Source organism: Monopterus albus, unplaced genomic scaffold, assembly GCF_001952655.1.
Source record: "Monopterus albus unplaced genomic scaffold, M_albus_1.0 scaffold235.1, whole genome shotgun sequence".
Lineage (NCBI taxonomy): Eukaryota > Metazoa > Chordata > Actinopteri > Synbranchiformes > Synbranchidae > Monopterus > Monopterus albus.
Window position 1 is genome coordinate 1,179,590 of NW_018128115.1, and position 25,831 is coordinate 1,205,420.

The 25,831-nt window shown below is 46.8% G+C and overlaps 2 protein-coding genes across 2 annotated transcripts in view; both read left to right on the forward strand.

Annotated features, from left to right (window-relative positions):
* The window catches only part of LOC109971815 (atlastin-2), a gene marked incomplete at its 5' end in the record, with an annotated part of 8,662 nt that extends 1,073 nt beyond the window's left edge, over positions 1-7,589 (forward strand). Inside the window, 12 exons of the mRNA XM_020620301.1 lie at positions 658-792; positions 897-1,001; positions 1,114-1,164; positions 1,383-1,439; positions 1,761-1,853; positions 1,936-2,074; positions 2,482-2,609; positions 2,826-2,882; positions 3,507-3,578; positions 3,665-4,096; positions 5,012-5,026; positions 6,736-7,589. Coding sequence (XP_020475957.1) covers positions 658-792; positions 897-1,001; positions 1,114-1,164; positions 1,383-1,439; positions 1,761-1,853; positions 1,936-2,074; positions 2,482-2,609; positions 2,826-2,882; positions 3,507-3,578; positions 3,665-4,096; positions 5,012-5,026; positions 6,736-6,846 — 1,395 coding nt within the window. The remainder of the gene's footprint in view (positions 1-657; positions 793-896; positions 1,002-1,113; positions 1,165-1,382; positions 1,440-1,760; positions 1,854-1,935; positions 2,075-2,481; positions 2,610-2,825; positions 2,883-3,506; positions 3,579-3,664; positions 4,097-5,011; positions 5,027-6,735) is intronic.
* Positions 7,590-10,476: 2,887 nt separating this feature from the next.
* mark1 (MAP/microtubule affinity-regulating kinase 1) lies at positions 10,477-25,630 on the forward strand. The gene is given in 19 exon segments (XM_020620229.1): positions 10,477-11,025; positions 17,055-17,258; positions 18,839-18,892; positions 19,106-19,154; positions 19,348-19,413; positions 19,491-19,561; positions 20,676-20,732; positions 20,918-21,052; positions 21,640-21,741; positions 22,050-22,169; positions 22,322-22,421; positions 23,190-23,302; positions 23,470-23,611; positions 23,720-23,853; positions 24,359-24,444; positions 24,517-24,666; positions 24,755-24,814; positions 24,816-24,998; positions 25,275-25,630. Coding segments are annotated over 19 exon segments (2,220 nt in total). The 5' UTR covers positions 10,477-10,974; the 3' UTR covers positions 25,618-25,630.
* Positions 25,631-25,831: the final 201 nt, after the last annotated feature.

Genomic DNA, 25,831 nt, shown 5'->3' on the forward strand with positions numbered 1-25,831 from the left:
AGGTGAAACCTAACCTGTGCTGCGCGAGGATATGATGGGCGGGGCGGGGCATTTTCGGCGTGTTTCTTTTTATTCCGGCCTGAAATAAAAATGGCCTTTTCGGCTGAAAATTTTCGGTGGCCGAAATTTCGGTGCACCCCTACCAATAATGAACAAATCGTTGAATTTTACATTTATGACAATCTCACCAAAAACTGAAACATTTTGAGCTTCATGAACACAGATGTTAAGACAGAAGTGTTGCACTGAAGTGCATACAGATGTTATGCCTGATCAGTGTATACGGTATCAGTTTTTATGAATAGAGAATGTATTTCACTTTTAAAATATACAATTAAGATGGTCCTTCGGTATGTAGGTTGACTCTTTCAGGCAGCCACTGGGTTCAGGTGATTAGTAATTATTAAATCGGTACTACGGGAAGTATTGACAAATGTGGTGTAAGTGTCAGTAAACCGATGCCATTTGTAAACGGGCCATTGGTATCTTCTGTACTGACAGTGTGGTCAGGGAGCTGGTATTGAATTGTGTGCACTCCGTGGCATTTAAAGCATTTTTAGTTAACCTTGAGAACCAGGTCATTTAATCCTGGCCTTGAGCTCAGGACTGGTATGTAACTCCACACAGTGGCCTGAGCTCTCTGGTGTCTTCCTGCAGTCGTCCAGTCTGTGGATCGGCAACGACGACGAGCCTCTGACCGGCTTCAAATGGCGGGGCGGCTGTGAGAGGGAGACCACGGGCATCCTGGCCTGGAGCGAGGTGTTCGTGGTGGAGAAGCCAAATGGCTACAAGGTTAGTTCACTGGCTCAGAGGCTGTGCTTGCAGCCAGCGCAGTGTACATGTGTTCATGATGTAGCGAGGGTTGTGGGACTGAGGTGAATGTGGGGTTCTTGCAGGTTGCAGTTCTACTGATCGACACACAGGGCGCGTTTGACAGCCAGTCCACCATCAAAGACTGTGCCACACTGTTCGCCCTGAGCACCATGACCAGCTCTGTCCAGGTCGGTCTGACCTCAGGTTCTCACGCCTCGGGGTTTGAGTTCTGTTTGTGGCCTCAGTGTGATGCTACATGGTTGCAAACCGGTTGAGGTCTTGGTTGGTTGTGTGTTTCAGGTCTATAACCTGTCCCAGAATGTCCAGGAAGATGACCTCCAGCACCTCCAGGTCGGTATTGGGGCGTTTTAACATTTCTACTTAACAAGGATTTTTTTTTATTTTTCGGGCCCTGAGTCAGATATGACCTGTCCAAACAAACATTAACCTGGTTAAGCAGTAGCAAAGCTCAGCTAATGATGTTCTAGCAGAAAACTTAAATTGTTGGATGGACAGCTGCTGTGGTGGCCAGTTTGATTTTAGAGTGAGCGGTTGTTTCCTATCCCCAGCTTTTCACTGAGTACGGACGACTGGCCATGGAGGAGGTCTACGAGAAACCTTTTCAGGTACGATCTGCTCACCATGTCCTCAGTTTTCAGTATGGTACTACTCATCTCAGACATGACACAACCCTTGATTCAAATTTCAGTCCTCATATGATGAAGTAAGCCCAGATTCTTCACAGTTTAAAGGAAATCAAACTGTGTAAACTCTGCTTGTTGCTGACTGAGGTCTTTGAGAGACCTTTTTCAGGTTCATTATAACTGTGCAGCAGTTAGTAGTGAAAACGACGCTAAAGCTGCAAACCCTGGACTTTTTTTGTTCCCTAATGACCTTTGGTCCGTTACGCCCCTGAATCAGTGACCTGAATGTGTCCCTCTTTTCAGACTCTGATGTTCCTGATCAGGGACTGGTGCTACCCTTACGAACATCCGTATGGTCTGGAGGGAGGGCAAAGTTTCCTGGAGAAACGACTGCAGGTGGGTTTCACCGCTCGGGTGTTTCTCTGGACCTAGTGTGAGCATCTCCACACTGCTGTTACTGTGTTGTGTTTGTGCTCAGGTGAAGCCGAACCAACACGAGGAGCTGCAGAACGTCAGGAAACACATCCACTCCTGCTTCTCCAACATCAGCTGCTTCCTGCTGCCACACCCCGGCCTCAAGGTGGCCACCAACCCTCACTTCGACGGCCGGCTCAGAGGTAAAACGCTGGCTCAGCAACCAGTCTGCCAAAGTCACGGTCATCTTCATTTCAGCAGTAATTCCACGCCCAAATATTAACAGATGTTTCAGACATTTTGAGAAAATGATCAACTTTACTTTCCACAGAAAGTCACCTTGTGATGTCCTTTTATGAGATTTTTCTACTTGCGGGTCAAATGACTGATTTTACATTTGTGTCTTTGTTCCCTTTCTGTTTGAGCCCCCACTATAATTTGATCACTTTAAAACCCTACACTGGGAAAGAAGATTCCAGCCTGACACCTGAGTACATAACAACCTGCTGGATGTAATAGTGTGTGAATGGTGCCCAGAAGGTTAACTACTGGTTATTAAGCTTGTGTTGTTGTTTTTTTTTTTATCCTGTGTGCTTGTGGTTTGTTTCAGATATTGATGAGGACTTTAAGAAGGAGCTGGTGAACCTCGTCCGAACGCTGCTCTCCCCAGAAAACCTGGTGGAAAAGGAGATTGGAGGAGTCAAAATCACCTGCAGAGACCTGCTGCACTACTTCAAAGTGAGTTCTCATCTGCCATACTGTCGCCAGGCTTTTGCTTCGGTCAGTAGCAAATCCTTTTGATTTCACAGTAAAATGCAGCGATCTCTCTTTCCAGGCAAACCGAGGCTCCTCACCTCTGATTTTTAGAATTCGAGGTTTTAAAGTGTAACAGTGTTGGATTCCTGAGCTGTCTTCCTGTTCCCTCCATGTTCAGTTGTCTCCTTGTGTTTTCAGGCTTACATGAAGATCTACCAAGGAGAGGAGCTTCCCCACCCCAAGTCGATGCTGCAGGTGGGTCTCCATGTGAAACAGCTCCCTCTGCTGGACACGCTACATCTTTAGTCCATGAACACAGCTCAATAAGATGCTTTGACATTAACTTGTCAGAATAGTTCTGAGAAGTGTTGGGAGGCAGTGTCCTGTTTGTTGTCTGAGTCAGGTCTTACTGGAACTGTAGTATTTCACGTGTGTACAGTCAACACACATGAACAACATGTCTGTCAGTTCAGGCAAAGGGCCCGTGTGCTGTACTGATAAGTCAAACCCAATTCAGATGGGGCAGGTGGGAATGAAATAATCTAGGTTTCTCAGAAATTGAACTCGTTCCTGGGAAATTATAGGAGGTGGTCTTTATTAACATGGACAGTTAGCAGGACAAAGACTAAAGAGAAACGTCTTCCTCTGTGACAGTTCTCTGTGAACAGGAGCTACTGATTTTGTTTTTTAGAGGAAAAAGAAACGGAGCCTCAAAACAGGGACCACTTTATACAAGGACGTTGCTTTGGATGGGATTTAAACGATTACTACAGGGGAGGGGTTAAACTCACTGAGCAGGGACAATAATATTAAAACAACGTTAACCCCGTCTGACTGGGGCTTTAGTTTGGTTAACCTGTTTCCTCATCTGTTACCTAGGCAACAGCTGAAGCCAATAACCTTGCGGCAGTAGCAGGAGCCAAAGACGTGTACAACAGAAGCATGGAGCAGGTAACACGTGAGGGTTCGCTGCAGGTCACAGCCTTGGTTGTTGGATAAAATGAATCTTCCTTTAACTTCTCATGTGCTGGTCTCAGATCTGCGGTGGAGAAAAACCCTACATTTCCCCTGCAGAGCTGGAGCGCCGGCATGTGGAGCTGCGGCAGGCATCGGTGCGACACTTCCGTTCCATCAAGAAGATGGGCGGCGAGGATTTCTGCCAGCGCTACCAGGAACAGCTGGAGGCGGAGCTCGATGAGGCCTACGCCAACTTCAGCAAGCACAACGACGGGAAGAACATCTTCTATGCTGCGCGGACGCCTGCCACGCTGTTTGCTGTCATGTTCGTCATGTACGTGGTGTCGCTGGTCACTGGCTTCGTGGGCATCAACTCTGTGGCTGCGCTGTGTAACCTCGTGATGGGCGTGGCTCTGACCACCCTCTGCATTTGGGCCTATGTCAAATACTCGGGAGAGTTTCGAGAGGTTGGGAGAGTCATTGACCAGGTGGCTGAAACCCTCTGGGAACAGGTGAGAGCTCTTGGTGGTTGTTGCCACGGTCTTTTCTGGCCTTTACATAAAGGTTCATGTTTACAGGTATGTCATCATGTTTCGGGTTCATCCAGCGCATTCTCAGGAACGCGGTCTCTGGAACGCCTTCAGGGAAAATCTTCAAATTTGGCACAAACGCCTACTTGGACCCAAGGGTGAACTGATTAGATTGTGGTCAGCGGTCACTGTGACCTCGCGTCTGTCCCAGTCCTGTGAACTTGACTGGTTGGGGCTAAGTCCAATTCCTCTGTGGTTTCGTTTAAATTTTATAGAGTGAAAGAAAGTCACTTTTGGCTTTTTCCCGTTTAGGGGTCGCCACAGCGAATAGTCACACTGACGACTGGCATGTTGACATTTGGCACGTGCTTTACGCCGGATGCCCTTCCTGATGCAACCCAGACTTGAACCTGGGCCACAGCAGCGAGAGCGCTATACCTTAACCACTATGTTCCCCAAATCAGCAGCTTCACCTAAAATCAGTAATCACAGTTGATCGGACACAAACACCCCCCAGCCATGTGCACTAGCCCGAAATGATCTACCCAAAATAAAAGGTCATGGTTCTTTGACCCCTCTGATCAGTCACAACCCTGGTCTCAGTAGCTCACAAACAAAACTACTCATTCAGGTTTTGCACTTCTTCTCCAAAGCTGGGCTGTTTGTTGTTCACTGGACCATTGGGGTTGGGGGGGTGGGGGGTTGTTGTGCAAAATGAAAACCGGCTGTTAGTGATGTGGCCTCAGGTGTATGAAGCCTAATGTGGTACAGACGATTTTTCAGAAGCGTCCAAATAATCCCTGCCCTGAATGTCAGTGACCTCCTAAATAATTGTCTCCTTCCTCTATTCCTCCTCTTCCTCTAATCCTTCATCTCCATGTGTCTCAATGCTTTCAGAGGACTCCACGAAAGGTGAGCAGGTTTGTTTTGTTTTCAGCAGTGGCTTCATTTGATCCAGTTCTCAAACAGTCCAGGAGATAATCAGAGTGTTTGAACTGCTTCCAGTGGTTTTGAATGAAAAAGGTCAGGATTTTGTCTCAGTGGCACACGGAGGCCGCCGTACTGATCTATACTGGCATAAGCCAATACAGAGTTACTGGTGGTACTGGGAGTCAGACCGCATTTTCAGAACTGAGTAAAAACACAGGTATGGACAGATTTTAGACCAGTCGCTTTGACCTCGGTCTTAATGAAGACCTTTGAGAGACTGGTCAGATCGGAGGTCCTGAGGCAGACTGAACAGGTATTGGATCCTTTGTGGTTTGCATATAGGCCTCATAGAGGAGTGGAGGATGCTACAATCACTCTGCTAAATATGCTTTATAGACATTTGGATCAAAGTAGGACACATGCCAGGCTTTTATTTGTGGACTTTTCTCCCGCCTTTAATACTATTCAGCCCCACATTTTAATTGATAGGCTTTTACAGCAATTCAATGTGAGTAATAACCTGGCGGGTTGGATTTTAGATTTTTTAACTAATTGTACACAGAGAGTTAGGGTCAATAGTGTATTATTGTCTGATCGAAGGGGTTTGTCTACTGGATCTCCCCAAGGGTGTGTGCTGTCACCATTACTTTTTATTCTTTATACAAATATGTGTCAGAGTAGATGGGACAATAGAACAATCATAAAGTATGCTGATGATGCAGTTATTGTCAGTCTTCTTAGGGATGGTGAAAATAGCCACAGTTCAGTTGTGGATGATTTTGTTGGCTGGTGTGAGGAGTCCTACCTGTAACTAAACTTAGCAAAAACTAAAGATATGCTTATTGATTTCAGGAAGAAACCTCACAGGCAGGAAGTCACTTTAATTATGGGGCAGACTATTGAATATGTGCAATCATATAAATATCTGGGGACGATCATTGATAATAAATGGAGTTTTGAAGAGAATTGTGAAAGGGTGTGTAAAAAGGGTCAGCAACGTTTAAGGAAACTCGCACACTTTCACATTGATCGAACTTTAATGAATATGTTTTATTGAGCTTTTATTGAATCTATTTTAGCATTTTCCTTGGTGTCATGGTCTGGTCAGATATCTCTAAGACAGAGGACAGCCTTAGATTGAGTAGTTAAGTGGTCTAGTCGGCTGCTAGGGGAGTCTCAGCCAAGTGTGGCAACCCTGTATAGTAGACAAGTACAGAGGATGGCTACTTCTATTTTAAAAGATGATTCCCATCCCCTGTACTGCTATTTTTTCCTTCTCCCTTCTGGCTGGAGGTCCAAATGGTGGAGTTCTGAGTATTTCTGTTACGTTCAGTGTATGTGTCGGTGTTATGTTTGTGGTTTTTAGTGAATGTGTTAAGGATGTCATCTGATCTGACTGCATAACAAATCTACCTACGGGTATAAATAAAGTAACCTAACCTAGTTTCTGTCCTAATGGGGAAACTGATGTGGACTATAAAGTGCTGGTCCACAAACGTAAATGGCACAGAGCTCCTGTAGCACACAGTGCGGCCGGTGGCGTCTTTTGCCTAATGCTGTCTGACATCCTGATAAGGACAGGTGATTTTCACAGGCAGCTACAGAATACCAGGTTTTATATTCATGGTTTCCAGTTGGTTGTTGATCTGAGTATCGATGGCCTCTGACTCCTCCTCCTCCTCTTCCTCCAGGTTCTCCTAAAGCTCTTCGAGGTGGCTTGGAGTCGAGTCCCACTGGGAAGCCTGATCCCGGTGCCGCGGCCCCGGCTTGCCTCGAACAACAACGTCAAGAAGAAAAACTAGCAGCACGCCACCTCGGTCCTGTCGCCTTGTTTCCACCCTCTCACTGCTTCTATGCTCGGTTTGGCCAGTGTCCTGAGGATGGTTTGAGATGTGTCGATCCGTCTGTGTTCTCTGACGTCTCCTCGCTGTGGGTTTACACTGGGAGTCACTGTAGACAGGACAAGCAGTTTGATGTTTTATTATTTGTTAGTGTGCGGGGTTAAGGATTTATTGGTGAGAGGGACCATTATTCTGTCACTGTCATCGCAGGTGTGTGCTTACCTGTCGGACTACAACCCATTTATGTGAATGTATGAATGAAGAACGTGACCACAGAGTTCGTCACGGTTTCCTCCTGTCGTCTGTCACGTTTGTTTCGCTCGTGCGATGGTGTCATGATCAAAGTTTACAAAACTTTTACTCGTGGTGGCTCATGGACTGAGATGCAGGCAGGAAACACAGCAGAGACCAGGTTCTTGCATCTTACAGGACAAATGACACGTTCTCTGACTCGCCCAGAATCAGACACTCTTGAGTTTCATGTCACTTTGAAGGTGGATGAACAATCTAGTTCAGTTACTGGGCTGCAGCTGGAGCCACTGTTCCTCAGAGGCACCTCGAGCTGTGAGGCCAACAGAACCTCAAACGTCTCTACTGATTAAAGTGACTACACGTCTGTCAGGAGATGGAGGAATAACACAAAAGCTCTTTATCCATGTACCTGTGGTAAAGAGCCACTTAGCTCTTACTTAGCTCTTCCCAGAGTGAGTCTGTATATCTTCCTCAGTGACCAGAAGTCGCCGTCATCACACTAGTTATACAGTCGAAAGCTCTGGGAAGAGCTGTGTACGTGGATCTTAGAAAATATTTGGCACAAACACACAAAGGAAAAAACTAACCAGATTCTTCTGTATCTTGGCCCCATTTGGGACTGAAGCAGTTGGTACCTTGAAGATCCAGTCACACATTCACATCCTGTTCTTCTACCTTTTACCCAGCATCAGATGAATTTGATCTCACTGAAGAAACCAGTGTTTAAATGACCAGGCTGCCGTAGCCAGCGCAGCGCAGAGGCAGCAGTCTGTGCAAAGGTTTTTGTTTTGTCCCTGACAAACTTTGTTCTTCATTCTGAGCAGAAGGTAGACGTCTTGAGATGACAAAGCCTAACTTGATGCCACAGCCTGTAGCTGGATGCTGTGGTTTTCCCCATCAGGGTTGTGAAGCCTGTTAGCCTAGCATTGCTAATGTTCTCAGCCAGGCCTGTGTGGAGAGAACACCTGCCAAGGTCACCTGACTCTGGGAAAGCAGAGAAACTGAGTAAAGAGGCAGCGTTTCCCAATGCCGCCGCCCGACGTGCTGAGCAACAGAACAAAGTGTCTGTAGTTTTAATTCATTTACACTACACCGAGACGACCAGTGTTGACACAATCGTGACGTTTTACCTCTTTTTTTGTTTCTCATTTATGTGAAAGGCTCAATGTTTCCTCTCTGTGTCTGAGAGATGATCAGCTGGGCGTCGGGCTCATGTCTACATGTTCACTACAGAGTCTTTCACCACGGCTGCGGCTCTGATACACTGACAAACAGCTGAGCTGTTCCTTAATTACCTCTGGGTTATTGTTTCAGAGTCCGACGCCCTGAAATATTTGCATATCGAACAGGTGGTAGCTCATCTCAGTCCTCTAGATCCGACTACCAGTGATTCAGAGAATAAAGCTTTTTAATTGGTTCAGTTCGGCTGAGACGTACAGATAACACCCGTGTGCTCCTCCCTCTCTGACGTCCCCATGAAACATGAACCTCCTGGTTTTTTAAAGAAGCCGTTTGGTCACATGCTACAGTCATCGCTGGTGTTCACTCGCTGCATCGCCCACGTGAACTCTTGGAGGCGATGTCAGCGTTTCTGTTGTTTTAAAGCCAAAACCTGTGAAGCAGATGAGTGAAAGGTTCAGGCCGAGCTTGACCTTGGTGTAGAGGTCAAAGGTAATCACCACTGAATCACTGAATCATGTTTCCTTTATTTAATCGTCATTCCCTCTGACAGCATCACCACTGTGCTTTTTGTTTCTGTACAGTTTATTTACATCCACACATGGTATGTGTACGAAATCTATACATATATAAATATAAATTTTCTAGACTTTTTTTGTAGCTGGAGGAACAAGCGCTGGCTGGTCGACTCAGACTCGGCTCACTGGATGTGAAGGAATGCTTTCGTGATTTGTGGATATGTGTACAATTCCTTTTTATATAAATATTTGTAAATTTAATCTACATGAGCACTGCGACTCCACCCCCTGCTGGCAAAGAACGTTTATAATCTGAGGTTGTTCTTTTTTTGTTGCGTTGTAAAGTTACTTTCTTTAATTTATTTTTCAATACAATATTAAACCAAACTCCTCCAACACACACCGTGGTGTCGTTCTGTTTGAATTTTACTTTTTTTAATCCTGCAGGGGTGGGGAAGGACATTTATGAGCCACCTGTTCATTGATTTTTACAGGCCTGGATCGTGGAAGCCTGAATAATGCAGAAGTTAGAATAAATGAACAAAAATAAAAATGCCCTTGGTTTGTGGAAGTTCTTGTATACATGTCAAAGTTAAGAGATGAGGCTGATGGTTTTAGCATGTTGACAGTTGGAATACCTAAGGTAAACATGCAGATGTTTGACAGAATGATCAGCTTTAAAGCTTTGTGATTTAGTTTAGGAAACCAAGTTTACTTTATGTAAACTCATTTCCACTTACCTGGACTATCATGTAAGAACAAACCTCTTCTCAAGTGGCACAGTTTTAGGTGGCTAATTCTTTGCACATTTCAATCTGTATATTTTAAAATTGTGTGGATTAGTTGAAGTTGCTTTGGTTCTTGACAAAGACTGGAAAATAAACCCGAGGTGCAGCAGAGCATTGAAACCACCAGAGGGCAGCAAAACACAAACGGACTGGAAAGAACTAAACTCATTTACTACTGAACTGAAGGAAGAAACTATATGTGCACCTTTATGTTGTGACATGTGTATTTACTGCAGATGTAAACAGCTGTCTCTACAATAGCACACTTCTTTATTTACATGGTGAAACTCCAACCACAAGCAGATCCATGTAGACTGTGTTCAATTAATGCAGTGATTCCTTGGGGGGTTACTGGGTAGTTTTACCAGAGTACCAGCAGTTTTAACCCCCATACAGCAGCAGTATAAAGAGAATGGGACACAACACCACCTTTGTATGGGCTTTTTGGGTTAGTGTGGGCGTGTTGTGTCTCGTTCTTTGTTGTTTTTGTCTCGTTGGCCTTTAGTTTGGTTTAATTCTGTGGTAGTTTGTGGACTGTTTGCTTTCAGCCTCTTTGTTTCTCCCCGTTGTTCTCTTTTGCATCTGTCTGGTTGTTTTCGTTGTCGTTCTCTTTTGCATCTGTCTGGTTGTTTTCAGCCTGGTTTTAAATGTTTGTTCACTTTTCTCATTACAAAGTCAATCAGCCCGTAAACACCCCCTCCCTCACCCCCGTCCCCCCTTGGGGGGTAAAATCTGACACTCAGAGATAAAGAGAACAAGAATCAGTCATAAGTTCTTACATACGTCTCTGACCTGAGAGACAGTTGAACAGGAAGTTCTTCTTGTGCTTTTCAGCTGATTCACCATAATAAAATATACCAGTCTTCCAAAATAAAAGGCTTCCGCATGACTAGGCTATAATCCCCACATCGTGGTGATTCTGAGAAGGGCGTGTGGAAGCAGCTGAGGATGCTGGGATATTTTTAGGGCGATGATGAAGAAGATGGGGGGCGGGGTTTGACGTCATCGGCATTTATTTATTTATTTTAGCTCCGCAGTGCTGCTGTTTGACCCGACGACCTGCTGGAAGCTGCGGGAAGGAACGTTACTTTTACTCTTCCTCCTCTCCCTCCCCTCCTCTTCCTCCCTCCCTCTCTTTGTCTCCATGCCGGCGTCTCTCCCGCACCGACACAAACACCGGGCCTTCCTGTAGCCGCCGCCCCGGCCTCCCTCTCCCGCCGGCCGTCGGAGCCTCCCAGCTGAGTCCCGCCGAGGTGGCCTGGTTCCCGCGAGAGATGCTGTAGAGCAGCCGGCAGAGGAGATGCTTCTCCCGGACTGAAGAGAGCAGGAACCCGCGGAGGGAAAGCAGGAAGATGTCCGGCAGGAAGCCTCTGACCCCGGTCAGCGAGTCCGAGCAGGTGCCGGTAAGTCCGAGTCAGTTATTGATTATTGATGGTTTGTAATTAACCTATATTTATCATTGATGATGTTTGTTTTATTAATGAAGTTATTTTATTATTGATGCAGTTTCCTTATTTTAATAATAGAGTAGTTTAAAGATTTTGAGCATGTTTACATCATATTTTATTATTTTAGGCTGATGGAGTTTATTGATAGTTTTATTTATTGATTTTCTTATCAGCTTTATTATGTATGATTGCCATGCTATTGATTGAGTTTACTTGTTTAGACTATCAATACAAGTTTTTTAGATTTTATTAGGAATGAATTTTGTTTTATTATTGATGGAGTTGATTTTAAAAGAATGAGCTTAAAACCCTGAAGACAAGTTGTGAACTGACGCGGTCACCTCAGTGACCTGCAGCCATGTTGGCTGAAGAAAATGAACAGGAGTCGGTTTTGTTTTTTACTCTGGCAAATTGAAAAGAGCCGGTTTAAGTGTCGTTCCCAGTACAACTGAGTCCGGCCTTGTTGGCCTGTCATGTCCTCGTCTGCTGGGTCTCACCAGAGTCTTGGTCTCTTCCCTCTCTCTCTGTCGGACTTGCAGCGGCTGCATTTGGCTCCTTCTGTCTGTTTACTATCGATTTTTCCCAAAATACACTGCAGGATGTGATATCAGCAGCACAGTGATGTTTATTCATCTCAGCCTCCTGGAAGTCACGTCCGGTATTCTCAGACATGACCTGGCATCGTCTACAGACAGCAACAGTTTTCAGTTAGTCGTCCATATGATGTCTGTGGAAGGGTGATAGACGCGTCAACAGGCCGAGCCTCCGGCTGAAGGAGCCGCTGGTGCGTCCTCTTGGAAACATTTACAGAGATGCAAAACAACCATAAAGGAATGAAAAATGACTGCAGAGGAGGATCAAATGACACACAGCCAATATAGACAAACACAAAGTGATGCTGCCTCTGTACTGGTTTTGTGGGTCTCTGTTTTGTGTATGGGGTTTGGGGGCCGGCTGTGTCACAGTCGGTCCATGACCCCGCTCCGACCCACAGAGTGAAGCTCGGCTCGTTCGTCTCAGTGATGGATCACTCTGCTTTTCTACCTCACTGCTAAACTGTGAAATCAGCTGCTGGAGGCAGCTCACTGGTTTACACTGGGATTCCCCCAGTGGGAGTGGAACCCTCCACCCCCACCCCCTCACACACCCGTCCAGCCATGACACATGAAGTCGTACAGGGAGTGAACTCCACCTCAGCCCTGATGAACAGGCGCTGACTCCCAACCAGTTCATGAACCTTGACCTTTGACCTACCTGGGGGAGGGGTGGGTTCTGACATATCCTAGTTAGCACAGTGGCTAACCAACACTAGCTGAAGGGTCTGATTAAGGCTCCATGATCGGGATAATACATTAGTTCACATTTTCTTTATTGGCACACAGCGTTTATTCCTCAGCCCATTTAACCCTTTAAAAACCTGTTGGGTCAGATGAAATCTAATCTAAACTGAAATCTATCAGGCCAGGCCACAGTGAACGACCCCTCCCATCCTGCTAACTGCCTTTTTAATTTCTCCCCTCTTATAAAAGACAGAAGAATAGGACAAGGTCAACCAGTTTTCAGAAGAGTAGACGTCCCGAGGCTGTTCTCCTCCTGAATGGTATAGCCTAGTAGGCAACTGAGCAGGCTGCCAGGTTCACAATAAGGTACCGAATCTAGGAGAGTCACAAAGCTGAGAACGAGGCGATTTGTCTTTGCTTCACTACTTGGCACCACTTTGTTTCTCCTGATTATGGCAGGACTTGTGGATTGTAAGACTGAACTCATCTGATCTTTGTGTAGCGGGCGGTTCCTGCAGCAATTTGACATCCAGACCATGGAGGCTGGACACAAGTTCATGTTGCATCACAATCGGTTTCAGACTAGATACGTCCTTCATCTGCAGCTTCCACTGTCACTGTTTCAACCCTGCCTCCTACAGATGATGTTTATATATCAGGAAATCGTTTTCCCATTGATATTGTGTGATTTAATCACTGGCTGGATCATGTTCAGAGGCAGCGTTTCCTTATAATGAATGAGGCACAACATTTATGAGTCACAGCGAGGTGGTCGAGGTGGGCAGTGAACCTACAGAGTGCATGATGGGACGCCAGAGGCCCAGGTCACATCCTGGCTCCTGGTTCAGTCAACTGAAGGTTTGGGAAAGACAGTGGTTCTGGCTACGTTTCGATAAGCATGTTGGTCTGAAGTCACTGTGAACTATTCCACCGTTCAACCAGCGTTTATCTGTGAACCAGGAGCTGCCGGAGTCTGAACACGACCAGTAAAAGCTGGATGATGCTGGAGTTGCAGCAGGTGGAGGTTGTTCTGCACGATCGGATGCTTTGGGGAGAAAAGTGTTGCTCAGCTGTTTCAGTATCAGTGTATTTGTGAAATACATTAAGAACATTTCCTCAGTGTGTTAATGGAAAATATCCAGTCACAGTTACATTTCCTTCAAACTGTATTAGTTGTTGTAAATTAGATATGTGTCAACACACAGCTGGGTGACAGCTGACAGGCCAAACCGCCACCCAGTCCCTAGCAGGGCCGAGTCAGGGCTGTGTCTCCAGAGCAGCGTCAGGTCTCCTCTGTCGGAGAGAGAAACCTCCTCTTTCCAAACCAGCTCAGTGATCAGTGACCCTGCTGGTTGCGTTTCCGCTCAGTCAGTCAGGAGGCTCCTCTCACTGTCACCTGTCGGTAAGTTCTGTGAGACCGTGTTGGTGTTTGTGTTGAGCTGAACTCGGCCAGTGGACGGTTGTAAGTCACGGTCATGACAGACAGATGAAATCCACCCAGTCCCTCTTCAGATGTCACTTTTCCAGCTGTTCAGCGGTGTCCTTCCTGGCCTCGGTCTGGCCTCGGTGCGTTGACCTTTGTTTGAAACAAACTAGGTCATATGACCACGTCTGAAGTGTTTTTATGTGTAATGAGCAGCCAGGGTGAAAAACCTGCCATCCCAGAGAAGGAAAAGACAAATGTGGATGTTTGCAGACGGTCTCTCCTCGTGGTGTTACCTTCAGTTGTTTACTTGAAAAGTGCCGGAGAGCGGAGCTGGCACAGCTGACAGCTGTAGGATTGAGCTGATGAAGCAGTCACAGGCAGGGCTATAGTTTTAGTTCATGTTAGTCCAAACCAAAGTTTTCTGGCCACTGAGTACAGCAGTATCTGGAAGCTGTGGTTTCACTTCAGCTCTGTTCCTGATTCCTATGTGGATCTGTTGGAAAACAGGCTAATATTTTTAATCTGAGTTTCTGTTGTTTGTATTTTGTAATTATACTTCATCCAGGATCAGACTGTGGTTACAACTGTCTCTGCTCAGCAACTAAAGATGAGAGCCAACAAACTGAAGTGTACCAACAAGTTCCTGTTTCAAACGGCTGCTCAGTGCCAGGAAGTACTGGTCACACCTCGAACGGTTACACGTCCCTAAACACACAGGGAAACTGAATGATCACATCTGGGGGACTGCCTGCAAACACAGGGCAGAAATACTCATTTACAAGTAAAGAAAGTATCAAATATACTTGTACAAACAAAAGTAATCATGCAGAATGACCCTTTATAAATATTATTATTGTGCACCACACGTGGATGTTGCAGCTGGGTGGTGTGCGAGTTTCCTCTGAGGATGGACACCTGACCTATAAAACTACATCATAGTTTATTTGCCGATTGTATTTTAGATTATTATTCAGTTCAGTTCATATAACTTTATTTATCCCCTAGGGACAATTTAAAAGGACAGAGTAGTTTTAAAAATATATTCAGAAAAATATTATTATATAATAATAATAAATACTACAGTAGTGCGTTATAGCTCTGCAAGCGCAGCAACATCATCAGTGCACAATGAAGCAGTTAATCAAGATGAGTAGCGGGTCAGGGATGACTTGGCGTTGAGAAGCTGCCTTAGGGTCAAAGGTCACCCTCCTCCTCTGCGTCCAGCAGCGAAGCCGACGTCAGACATAGAGAAGAGTGTGTGTGAGGGGTCCTGCAGGATTCTGTAAAGCAACTGAAGTTCGATCTTTATGGATGAAATGATGAACACGTCAGGAGGGAGTGAACGGTGCAGCAGAGACTGAGTGAACTGAGCGTCTGCATGTTCCCAGCCTGCTAACGTGTTAGCGTTTAGCTCACCAGCTACAGCTACTCTGGTCACTGCATCACCAGGCTTCTTGAACTAAATATTTTGTGTGGCTGTACACAGGAGCGTCACTGTGCCACTTGTTGTCGTGAGCAGGTCTTTAATGGATGAAGCCAGTGACTTTCTGTTTTGTTATTCTGCACAAACTCCATCCAGAGACTTACTCAACTCAACTCAACTTTATTTATATAGCACTTGACCACAGCACAGCTGACCAAAGCGTTTAACATACCATACAAATCTAAAATCATCACATAAACTATAAACAATAAAAGAAACACTCCAACACTACAGACAGTCTCATTCCTGGCCAAACGCCAATGAATACAAGTAGGTCTTAGAGCAACAATGAACGCGGTGTTCTCACCATAATGTGTGACTCCAGAACCTGCTGTTGTACAGAAACACACCAGTCCGTTTACACTACTCCATTAGTGTCTTGTGCTACACACAGTGTCGACAGAGAGCAGAGACCAGTGACTGTGTGCACGGTGAGGCTGTGTGGTGGAAACAGACGGCCTCCCGTGTTTCCTGAGGAGGAAACCTGGCTCACTGGGTGGAGGGTCTAATAGCTGGTGGACAACAGTGGAGGTCTACGACACAGAGCGATAAGCTGGACCAGGGTCTGGACTCACACACATTCACTGGTGCTGCTGGTCTCTGGACGGGGTTTGTCTTTAAACACCAGATGTCTGTCGAGGGTTACGTCCACAGACTGTGTCAGTGTGACTGGCCTCCAGTTGGTGTAGAGTGTCGGCAGTGATGCATTGTGATCTCATGGTGCTGTGGTGTAACAGTAGAAGTGTTTGTCTCCTCAGTGTCAACTTCTCCAGCTGGTTCAGATGCTGTCAGACTGGTTTCTATCAGCTCTAGTTCCTCTGGCAGCCGCCGGCCAGCAGTGATAATACAGCTCACTCTGTGCTTATTGTCCTGCACTGAAACCAGTCATTCAGTCTAAACCTGTCTGCACAGTCTGTTTCCCTCAGACGGATGAAGGGACTTTCTGAGCCTGGAGTTTGGGGGGTGTGGTAGGCTGGACATACCCCCGGAAAAGGATCAACTATCGTTTTTACAGACTTGCTTTAGATGTGCTAGCTGTGGACTTTGTTACCTTTGGACACAGACAGGTGACCCCAGTCTTTATGCTAAGCTAAGCTAACTGGCTGCAGGTTGTAGCTTTATATTTACTCTACAGATTCAGGAGTACTTCTATAGTGGAACAGGTGTAAACAACACTGTGCTCAAGCAAAGACCAAATGACGGGGTTGTTGTCCTGGTCTGGCCTGCATATAACCAAATTAACATCCAGTTAGTTTGTAGTAAACAAAAGAACCATGTACTGTAAGCAAAGTGTACTCTAGACCTGTAGTTACATATTAGAGGAGCAGCGGCATAAAACCTTAACGGTGACTCGCACTCGACCACGTCAGTACGTCTTCATTTAGCACTTTACAAGCAATGGGACTCATGCTGAGCTATTGTGGCTAGTTACACAGAATCCTTGGGGCATTTTGGGTTTGAAATTATTCTGAAATGTTGACATTCAGGCAGATTTTCACTGGAAATACTTGAAGCTGTTGGAAAGACCCGGTTCCCCTCCATCATGCTGCACCGCTCTGAAGACTGAAACATGAGATCCACATCCATCAGACCTGAAACAGCGTCACTGTGATGTCAGGAGTCACTCAGAAAGTGAACATATTGACTCCTTTATTGTAGAGGAGATTCGAACCTTATCACTGCTCACTGAGCTTTTGTAGTTTCCCATCTACCTTCTGGGGTGAAATGTGCATCGTTCAGCTCCGTGTGTCTCAGGTTCACACAGTCAGATCATTTTTGTGTCCGTCTCTTTCAGACAAAGTCTTCAGAGGGTCTCCCTGAGCCGCCGGCCCCGCCCACTAAATCATCAAGCTATCACAGTCTGCCGCCATGTCGCAGCTCCATGACCTCCATCGCAGACGAACAGCTGCACGTCGGCAACTACCGACTGCTGAAGACCATTGGCAAGGGCAACTTTGCCAAGGTCAAACTGGCCAGACACACGCTGACCGGCCGAGAGGTGAGAACGCAGCACAAAGTTCAGATGGACAAGCACAAGCAGGACAACTGAAGAGACAGATATTTTTAGATTCAGTGTGCCTTATGCTGTCAGAGGACAATATTATGTCCTATGTCTGTCGCAAATGAACTTCTATAAACCTGCTTAAGTCTCATAACTTGTCTGAGAATCATCACATTTTTACCATGTCCAAGTAATGCAGTGTACATGCATGGACACACTGCAAACAGGAAGTGGTAAGAGCTAATTCGGCATACTTCTCAAAGTGCCGGTTTGAAGAGGGTGGCACAGTTGTCTGTTTTGAGAGAGGGCCCACAGTGTCGGACTGACTCCTTCAGTATATGGGAACCACTAAAACATATCATACCTGTCCCATCATGACATTTAATTTCTCCTCACTCTGTTTTTTGTTAAACACACACAACCTTTTGTGAGCAAAGTTAAGATCCATCCCACAGTCAGACCTTGAGAATTCAGGAAAACAGATGAGCTTAATTTAGAAAAAGTCATAAAATGTCATTAAAATGTGTTGCTAACAAAAGTAAATCAAGCCATAAAAATGTAGTTTTAAATGCATAGTAAACCTGACCAGGTGTCTGAGGTGTTCATCCCCTCAGTCACAGAGTCCACAGGGTTAAGTCTGTTTGAAACTCTGACATCATCAGCTGGGGGCGTCGGCTTCAGGCTGAATTATTGATGCCGCTCAGAGCCGGCTGGACAGAAGATGAAACGGAGTGTGCGTGACTTTTGTACTTATCTGAAGGTGCAGCGGTAGAGAGAGCCGTCCAATCAGCTGCTGTGTTTGTCTCTGGGGACGCCAGACTGTGGTTGGCCATCAGAACGTGGAGGGGACGCTGAGATAACATGGCAGCAGGAGGTTTCCAGCTCTGACTTCATCATGACTGGCCAACATCTTTGTCCTCTGATGATAAAAATGGATCCACACCCTCTGAATCAGCTGATTTTCTGTGTTTTAACTCCCCTCTCCTGCAGTCTGCAGTCGATTTTAATCTTATTGATCATGTTTAAAGTGGTTTCTGGACTCCAGCCTGAATAAAACTGAGCTGTTATTGTCCTGATTCCTCCCGCTCACTTCTGAAGAGCTCTGTTCATTTGGTGTCAGTCAGTTATCGTTAGAATAAATAGTCGAGTGTTTAACATGTTTGTAAAAGATCATTGTTCTTGGTTTTATTCCAGTCAAGTCAGTCGGTAACTGCTGCTTGTGCAAGGCTGCCCTGTGAGCACTTCATGTGAAGAGCAAGGAAGCAACAAAGCCTGGATATTAAATCAGATAGTAAATTAGATGAAGGGCAGAAGGTTGAAGGTTTGAATCTCGGTGCCGGCAGTCCACGTGTCGAAGTGTCCTTGGGCAAGACACTGAACCCCCTCGTTGCCCCCGATGGTTATAGAGCCATCAGTTGAGTTAAAGTGTGGTTATCCTTATCCTTATTAAAACAGTCGGTAAAATTAAGACCTTTAAAAACCAACAGTCCGAAACAAAGCAGCTCGGACACCCGTAGATAAATGTGATCATCTGGCTGTGAGCTGGTTAGACGCTGATGTTTCGCTTCCTCCTGCAGGTTGCCATCAAGATCATCGACAAAACTCAGCTGAACCCCACCAGTCTGCAGAAGGTATGCCCTCGCCTCTGACCTTTGACCTCTGTCACTCTAACCTGGATGTTACTGAGATGTTAAAGATGGATCTCTGGGAGTTAGCCTAGCTTAGCACAGACACTGGAAGCAGGGGGAAACTGCTAGCCTGCTGCTAATAAAAGAGTAATCGACTCAAAGTCTGAGATGAGATGTGTTAAAAATCCACTTCACTGATTCACATTGTCTCTTCAGCTCTTCAGGGAGGTCAGCGTGATGAAGACCCTCAACCACCCAAACATCGGTGAGTCTCCTCCTCCTCCTTAGCTTGTCCCATTTTGATGGCTTCATTATTCTCTTTATCTCCTCTTCCCCCCTTTTGTCATCTTCAGTGTGATCTTAAACATCACCGATATCACAAAGTAAACCAAGTTATCATAACATACGGTGGAAACGGTTCTCACAGAAATGAACTCAATAGACCTGTTGCTTTTCAGTCAAGCTGTTTGAGGTGATAGAGACGGAGAAGACTCTGTACCTGGTGATGGAGTACGCCAGCGGAGGTAAGACCCTCTCAGCTGTCTGTCAGCACATGTCTTCTAACCCGACACGTGTCCCATCACACTTGTCTCTGTTTCAGGTGAGGTTTTTGACTACCTGGTTGCTCATGGACGAATGAAAGAGAAGGAGGCCAGAGCCAAGTTTCGCCAGGTGAGTTAGCTGCTCCATATCCCATAATCCCCTGTGTTCAGGTCAGCTGTTGGTGCTGCACTCAGGGCGGCTCTGTCAACCAATGGAAACATCAAGTGATTATAAAGGAACAGATTCAATCGTTCATCTGTCTCACTCTCCTCGCCGCCCCCTTTAGCCACTCAGGTTTATACAGCGAATGAAAGTAGATTCACATCACCTGCCGAACTGCTGCCATCTGACCGTGCACAATAGGTTTCTTTGTCATTTTTGAGCAGCTTTATTAGATAGCGAGGGAGCGGTGTGAAAAGGCATCGTAGTTGGATTTGAACCAGGCACGTTGCAGTACATACAGTAGTTGGTGTCTTAAGTCCCATCACACAGTATCCATCAGACAGCGGCTGCTGCAGCTGGTCTACCTCATCCTTTCCACTACCAGCTAGACTTTTACCAAAGGAAGAGACATAGAAACATCCAGAGCAGCCACTGAACCTCTGCAGGAGGCTCTTTGAATGTTTTTTATTTTGCAATATGTCGTTCCTGTCACCTTCACTATTTTAAAAATGTTTTAATTTAATGTTTGAAAGCGACACAAGATGTCCTGTGATAGTTTCTGTTGTCACAGGGAGGTTTGTGCAGTATTTAAACAACCTCTCTAACTAAATACTCAGTCTGTCGGACCAGTGATGGTGAACCCACCACATGAACCGCTGCATGTGATTTATCCCCACCGCGTGAACCAGCCTGCATTAATGTAACCACTAATAAAACACCTCACTTTCATTATGGGCCATTAGCGTAGCGGCTAACAGCTGTGGTCAACAACCACCTCTGCTGCTGGAGAAAGTCCAGTTAACCTCTGTAGGCAGCCAGTCCAGTGTAGACCTAGGAAGTGTGGTGTAGCAGTGAAGTGACAAGCCGAGTGTGAGGTGTCCTAAGAAAGCCACCGTAGAGAAGACGACCTCTGAGGTAGGTAACCACATGAGCTTTCCTCTAGCACCACCCTGTGGACAAAATCTAAATGGCACTTTCCTATTTTTACTCCATTAGAGGTGAAAACCCACCGTCATCCAGCCAACGCTGCAGGTTTCTACTGAACTCCTCCATTCTCATCTTCTTCATGTGTTTCTGTCAGATCGTCTCAGCAGTGGAGTACTGTCACCAGAAGAGGATTGTACACCGAGACCTCAAGGTGCACACACACACACACACACACACACACACAGCATTAAATTAACAGTCATTGAGTGTCTTGACTGGAGCTGAACATACAGCGATAATGAGACGCACCACTCTGCTCCTGTGTGTGTGTCAGGCCGAGAACCTCCTGCTCGACGCCGACATGACCACCGCTCTGCTCCCGTGTGTGTGTGTCAGGCTGAGAACCTCCTGCTCGACGCCGACATGAACATTAAAATTGCAGACTTCGGCTTCAGCAACGAGTTCACGCTGGGCTCTAAGTTGGACACGTTCTGCGGCTCTCCTCCTTACGCTGCTCCTGAACTCTTCCAGGTGAACACTTGGCTCCGCCCACCACACCTGACAACAGCACCTGGGGCCAGATGCATGAAACTGTGCAGACTCAGCACTAAAGCGTCAAACATGAATATTCCTTCTGCTCATCAGATTTATGGCGGAACATGTACGCCTGGTTTTGTTTTATAGAGCTCAGTCGGTGTGGGCCTGTGCACTCACATCGAGCCTCGTCATCTCCCACAGCTGGCAGTGAATAGAAACACATCTGGAAACATCTGTTAGACTTGTCAGCAAAGAAGAGGTGCTGAGGTTCACAGCCGCTGTTATTACATGTGACAGCTGTGCGTACCTGTGGCTACTTATAGCATCCATGCCACTGATTTATCACATGTTGGTGTCTGCAAACTATCATCATGGTGAAATCTCGGTCAACATTGTTAGATGATCAATATGAACTATTGGGTTCTTTTGATCCGATACATCACTGATACTGATACTTCTTCTTAATAACAGTGACTTCTATTATTATGAAGGGGAGGCCCATTATTGTGGCGTATCCTGGATGTAGTCAGTGTGCTGTACAGCTGTGGGCTGATGGGTAATGTAGTTCTGTAACCCTGCAGGGGAAGAAGTACGACGGGCCGGAGGTGGACGTCTGGAGTCTGGGAGTGATCCTCTACACACTGGTCAGCGGCTCGCTGCCCTTTGATGGACAGAACCTGAAGGTAGGCCGGAGTGGACAAAATAACAAACACTTTTTAAAGTCAAATAAAAACTGCAGATTCAGGACCTCAACCTTGAATCAAGCTAAACAAAGCTCAACAGAACTAGATTATAAGATTATATAGTAGATAACAATACAACATAGCTGTGTATTGTTTTATTATAACTCTGTATATTAATGTCCCATTAAAATAGAGAAGTAAATAGTAAACTGGCCATATTTTTGTCAGATATGAAGGGGAGGCGTTGTTCTGCCACCAGTTTAGGTCCCTGTATGTTGCACGTATAAGCAGGACTTTTGTGTGTGTAGGAGCTGAGGGAGCGCGTTCTCAGAGGAAAGTACCGGATCCCCTTCTACATGTCGACCGACTGTGAAAACCTGCTGAAGAAGCTGCTGGTGCTGAACCCGGGGAAACGAGGCAGCCTGCAGGTAACGTCTGCAGCGTCACAGGCTCAGGGAGCAGAACTAGCAACTTGTCTGCCATCTAAACAAAGTCCACATCCTGGTGTTAGCCTCAGTCACTCGTCCAAATTAAAACTGCTGTAGCTCCTGAGTTCTGGTTGTTCCGGTTTGTTCCTCAGCAAATCATGAAGGAAAAATGGATGAGCATCGGCTACGACGCCGAGGAGCTGAAGCCGTTCTCTGAACCAGAACAAGACTTCAGTGACCTCAAACGCATCGGTAACACACACACACACACACACACACAGAGCACTCTCCCATGATTCATGTGGTGTTGCCTGAGCACACACATCCTGCTAATGTTTCCCAACAATGAAAAATTCAGTTTGACTTTATTTAACATCAGCTGGTCAGAAATGCTTGTGGGGCTGCAGCTACCACTTACACTCATTATTGATTAGTCTGCTATTAATTTTCTCAACTAATTGTTTGGTCTTTAAAATATACAATTGCTTATCACAGTTTCTCAGCCCAAAGATATTCAGTTTACAGCAAGATAAAACGGAGAAAAACCCATAAACTGGGCGCTAGGAGGAAAACGGACACTACACTGGGTGCAAGGCAGGACTTTGACATGGGACCATCAGGTGGTCAACTTGTCCTGACGGTGGCTTGGACAGTGGTGGACATGGAAACACCTACTAATCGTTAGTACATTAGCATTAAGTTAGCATGCTGACATTAGCGGTTAGCTTCATATTGCCAGTAAATCTGATGCAGCACTTTCTGATGCGGAACTGCCTGGAAGCCAAACCTCAGATCAGCCACAGACTGTGGTGTTACATGGTCAGTGTTTTAGCTCCCACATCCCATCTCTGTGATGACACAGTGGTCTCTTGAGTTGTCACATGATGTGAACGCTCGCAGCCTGGGAGTCTCCCGTTTCTACTGACCACCACATATGACGTGAATGCAGACAGAGCTGCTAGCATGGCTGCAATCTACTGAAAGTCTTCTTCATGCACTGTGTGTTTTCTGACCAATCAGAGCTGATGGAGACAATGGGCTTCTCTCAGGAGGAAGTGAAGGCGGCGCTGGACGGTCAGAAATACAATGAGGTGACGGCAACATACCTGCTGCTGGGGAGGAAACCTGCAGAGGTTTGTTGCATGATGTGAACTATGAGATGTGCTGTTATTCTCCTCAGTCGGGTGTTTCAGGTCTATGCCCAGAGGTACAGGGTGTGCTTAGCCTAGCTTAGCACAAAGACTGGAAGCAGATGTCGCCATCAATGATCCACAATGCTCTGTTGTGCCACTCTCTCCAGTTTGAAGGCAGTGAGTCTTTGTCCAGCAGTAACCTGCTTCAAAGGTTACGACCCTGCAGCGACCTCAACGGCTCCACTCAATCCCCCGCACATACTCGCAATGTATCTGCCAATCAGAAGCAGCGGCGTTTCAGTGACCACGGTGAGTTGAGATGTAAACTCAAGGTCAACTTAGTTGTCTTCCAGCCAAAATACTAACCGTAGGTCTGCATACAGTAAGTCTGTGCACGCTTTCTGTCCTGTGTCTCAGTGGCGCCCTCTATCCCCCTGCCCGTCTCCCACACCAAGCGTTGCCATGCCAACAGTGTCGAGAGTGACAGGAAAGAGTCACCGTCCTTGCCTGGGGGAGCTCCGGACCGCAGGAAGTCAGCTACAGCCTCAGGGGTAAGAGGGTACATGTTCCGGTCTCACCAGGTCCTGGTTCAGATACCAGGTTAAAACCAGGGTTAAAGGTCAAACAGCGTGTTTTAGGAGCCTGTGTTGTTGAATGCCGTGGCGATCACAAATGCAGCAGTGATCCTGGTCACAGTATTTGAAGTGTAGCATACAATCAGCTGCCAGACACCTTCGCCTGCAGCTCTCCCCACCCGACAGAAGAGGAGGCGGTGTCCTACAGTTTGTATCTGTCAGGGGCGGATGGTGTCTGACAGAGCAGTCGTGCAGACGCCACGACAGAGCGGGTCCATTTGAACCGCACAGAGTTGGTGAACCTTCAGACTGTCACCTGTTTGCCACTGCCTTACCAGGCACAGTCTATGGTGGCGGCTTCCAGCTCTTCACGGTGGAGACTGAGAAAAGGAGGAAAATAATCAGATTGAACTGAATGATGATGCATTTTCAGTGCTGATGTCAGTCTGAACCAGTTCACCAGCCTGTCTGTGTGTTACAGAGCATGACTCGGAGGAACACGTATGTTTACGAGAGGATGAGCACTGATCGCCATTCGGCTGCTATTCCCAACGGGAAGGACAGCAGGTGAGGGGAGTTCAGGAAGGTTTCACTGAGCTCTGATTCACCAGGTCAATCTATAAACTGTCTCTGCTTCAGTCTGCCTGAGGTACCTGCAGCATCCCCTTTCCCATCACCAGGGGCAACCATCTCCTCCACACGCCCCCGTCACGTCAAGTCCATGTCGGCGTCGGGACATCCCATGAAGTCCAGCCTGCCTCCCATCGACGACAACGCGGAGTATCAGAGGTGAGCACTTCCTGCGCCGCTGTCGCTCCATTCCTGTGGAAACAGCTTTCTTGTTTTTATATCACATGTCCTCCACTCCTACCCCCAGCTCCCCCCACCAGCCCCCGTCTTCACCGTCAGCCTTCAGCGTCACCAGCAGCACCCCCCCTCCGGAGCTCCTCCAGTCGCTCCACCTTCCACGGCTCTCAGCTTCGAGAGCGAAAACCGGCCACCTACAACGGCCCTCCAGTCTCGCCCAGCCTGTCGCCGCACGCTGCCGCCGCCCTGGCTGTACCACACCGCGGAGCCTCCACCTCCCTCATCGGCAAGATCACCTCCAAGTTTGCACGCAGGTCCGTAAGAGCAGGACACAAAGCTTGGTGCCACAGTTCACCACTGTCCTGATGAAGCAGATCAGGTTTCTGAGTTTCTCTTAACAAATACAACCCAGCAGTGTTTTTAATAATGTGACTGAACAGAGGAAAATAATAAAACGCTTGTGGTGAACTGGTGCTTTAACAGTTTATTGTGGTCATCCTGAAATGATCAAAGATGGATGACTCTGCAGTTTGTGTCAGAGCTGTTGCTGCCTGCTAACGCTGTGGGTTTGTCGGGTCTCCTTCCTCCAGGAGTTTGCCTGGTGAGCCCAAAGAGGAGGGCCGGGACTCCAAGCCCCGCTCCCTGCGCTTCACCTGGAGCATGAAGACCACGTCCTCCATGGAGCCGGGGGACATGATGAAGGAGATCCGCAGGGTTCTGGACGCCAACAACTGTGACTATGAGCAGCGCGAGCGCTACTTGCTATTCTGCGTGCACGGTGACGCCCGGCAGGACGGTCTGGTCCAGTGGGAGATAGAGGTGTGCAAACTGCCCCGCCTCTCGCTCAATGGCGTGCGATTTAAAAGGATCTCCGGCACGTCCATCGCCTTCAAAAACATCGCCTCCAAAGTGGCCAACGAGCTCAGGCTGTGAACAACGAGACACTGCGAGGACGATACCCTTGCCCCTCGTCTCCACAGAATGATGTCTGACCACGTGACGGCGGCCATCTTGTGTTCAGTGCAGTATGGCTCAGAGAAAATACACCTTATTATACTCAACGCAGTTCATATTTAATGGTATCATTACATGTTTGCCAGTACAACCAAACAGAACAGCAGGCGGCTCATCCCTCGGTGAGGTGACT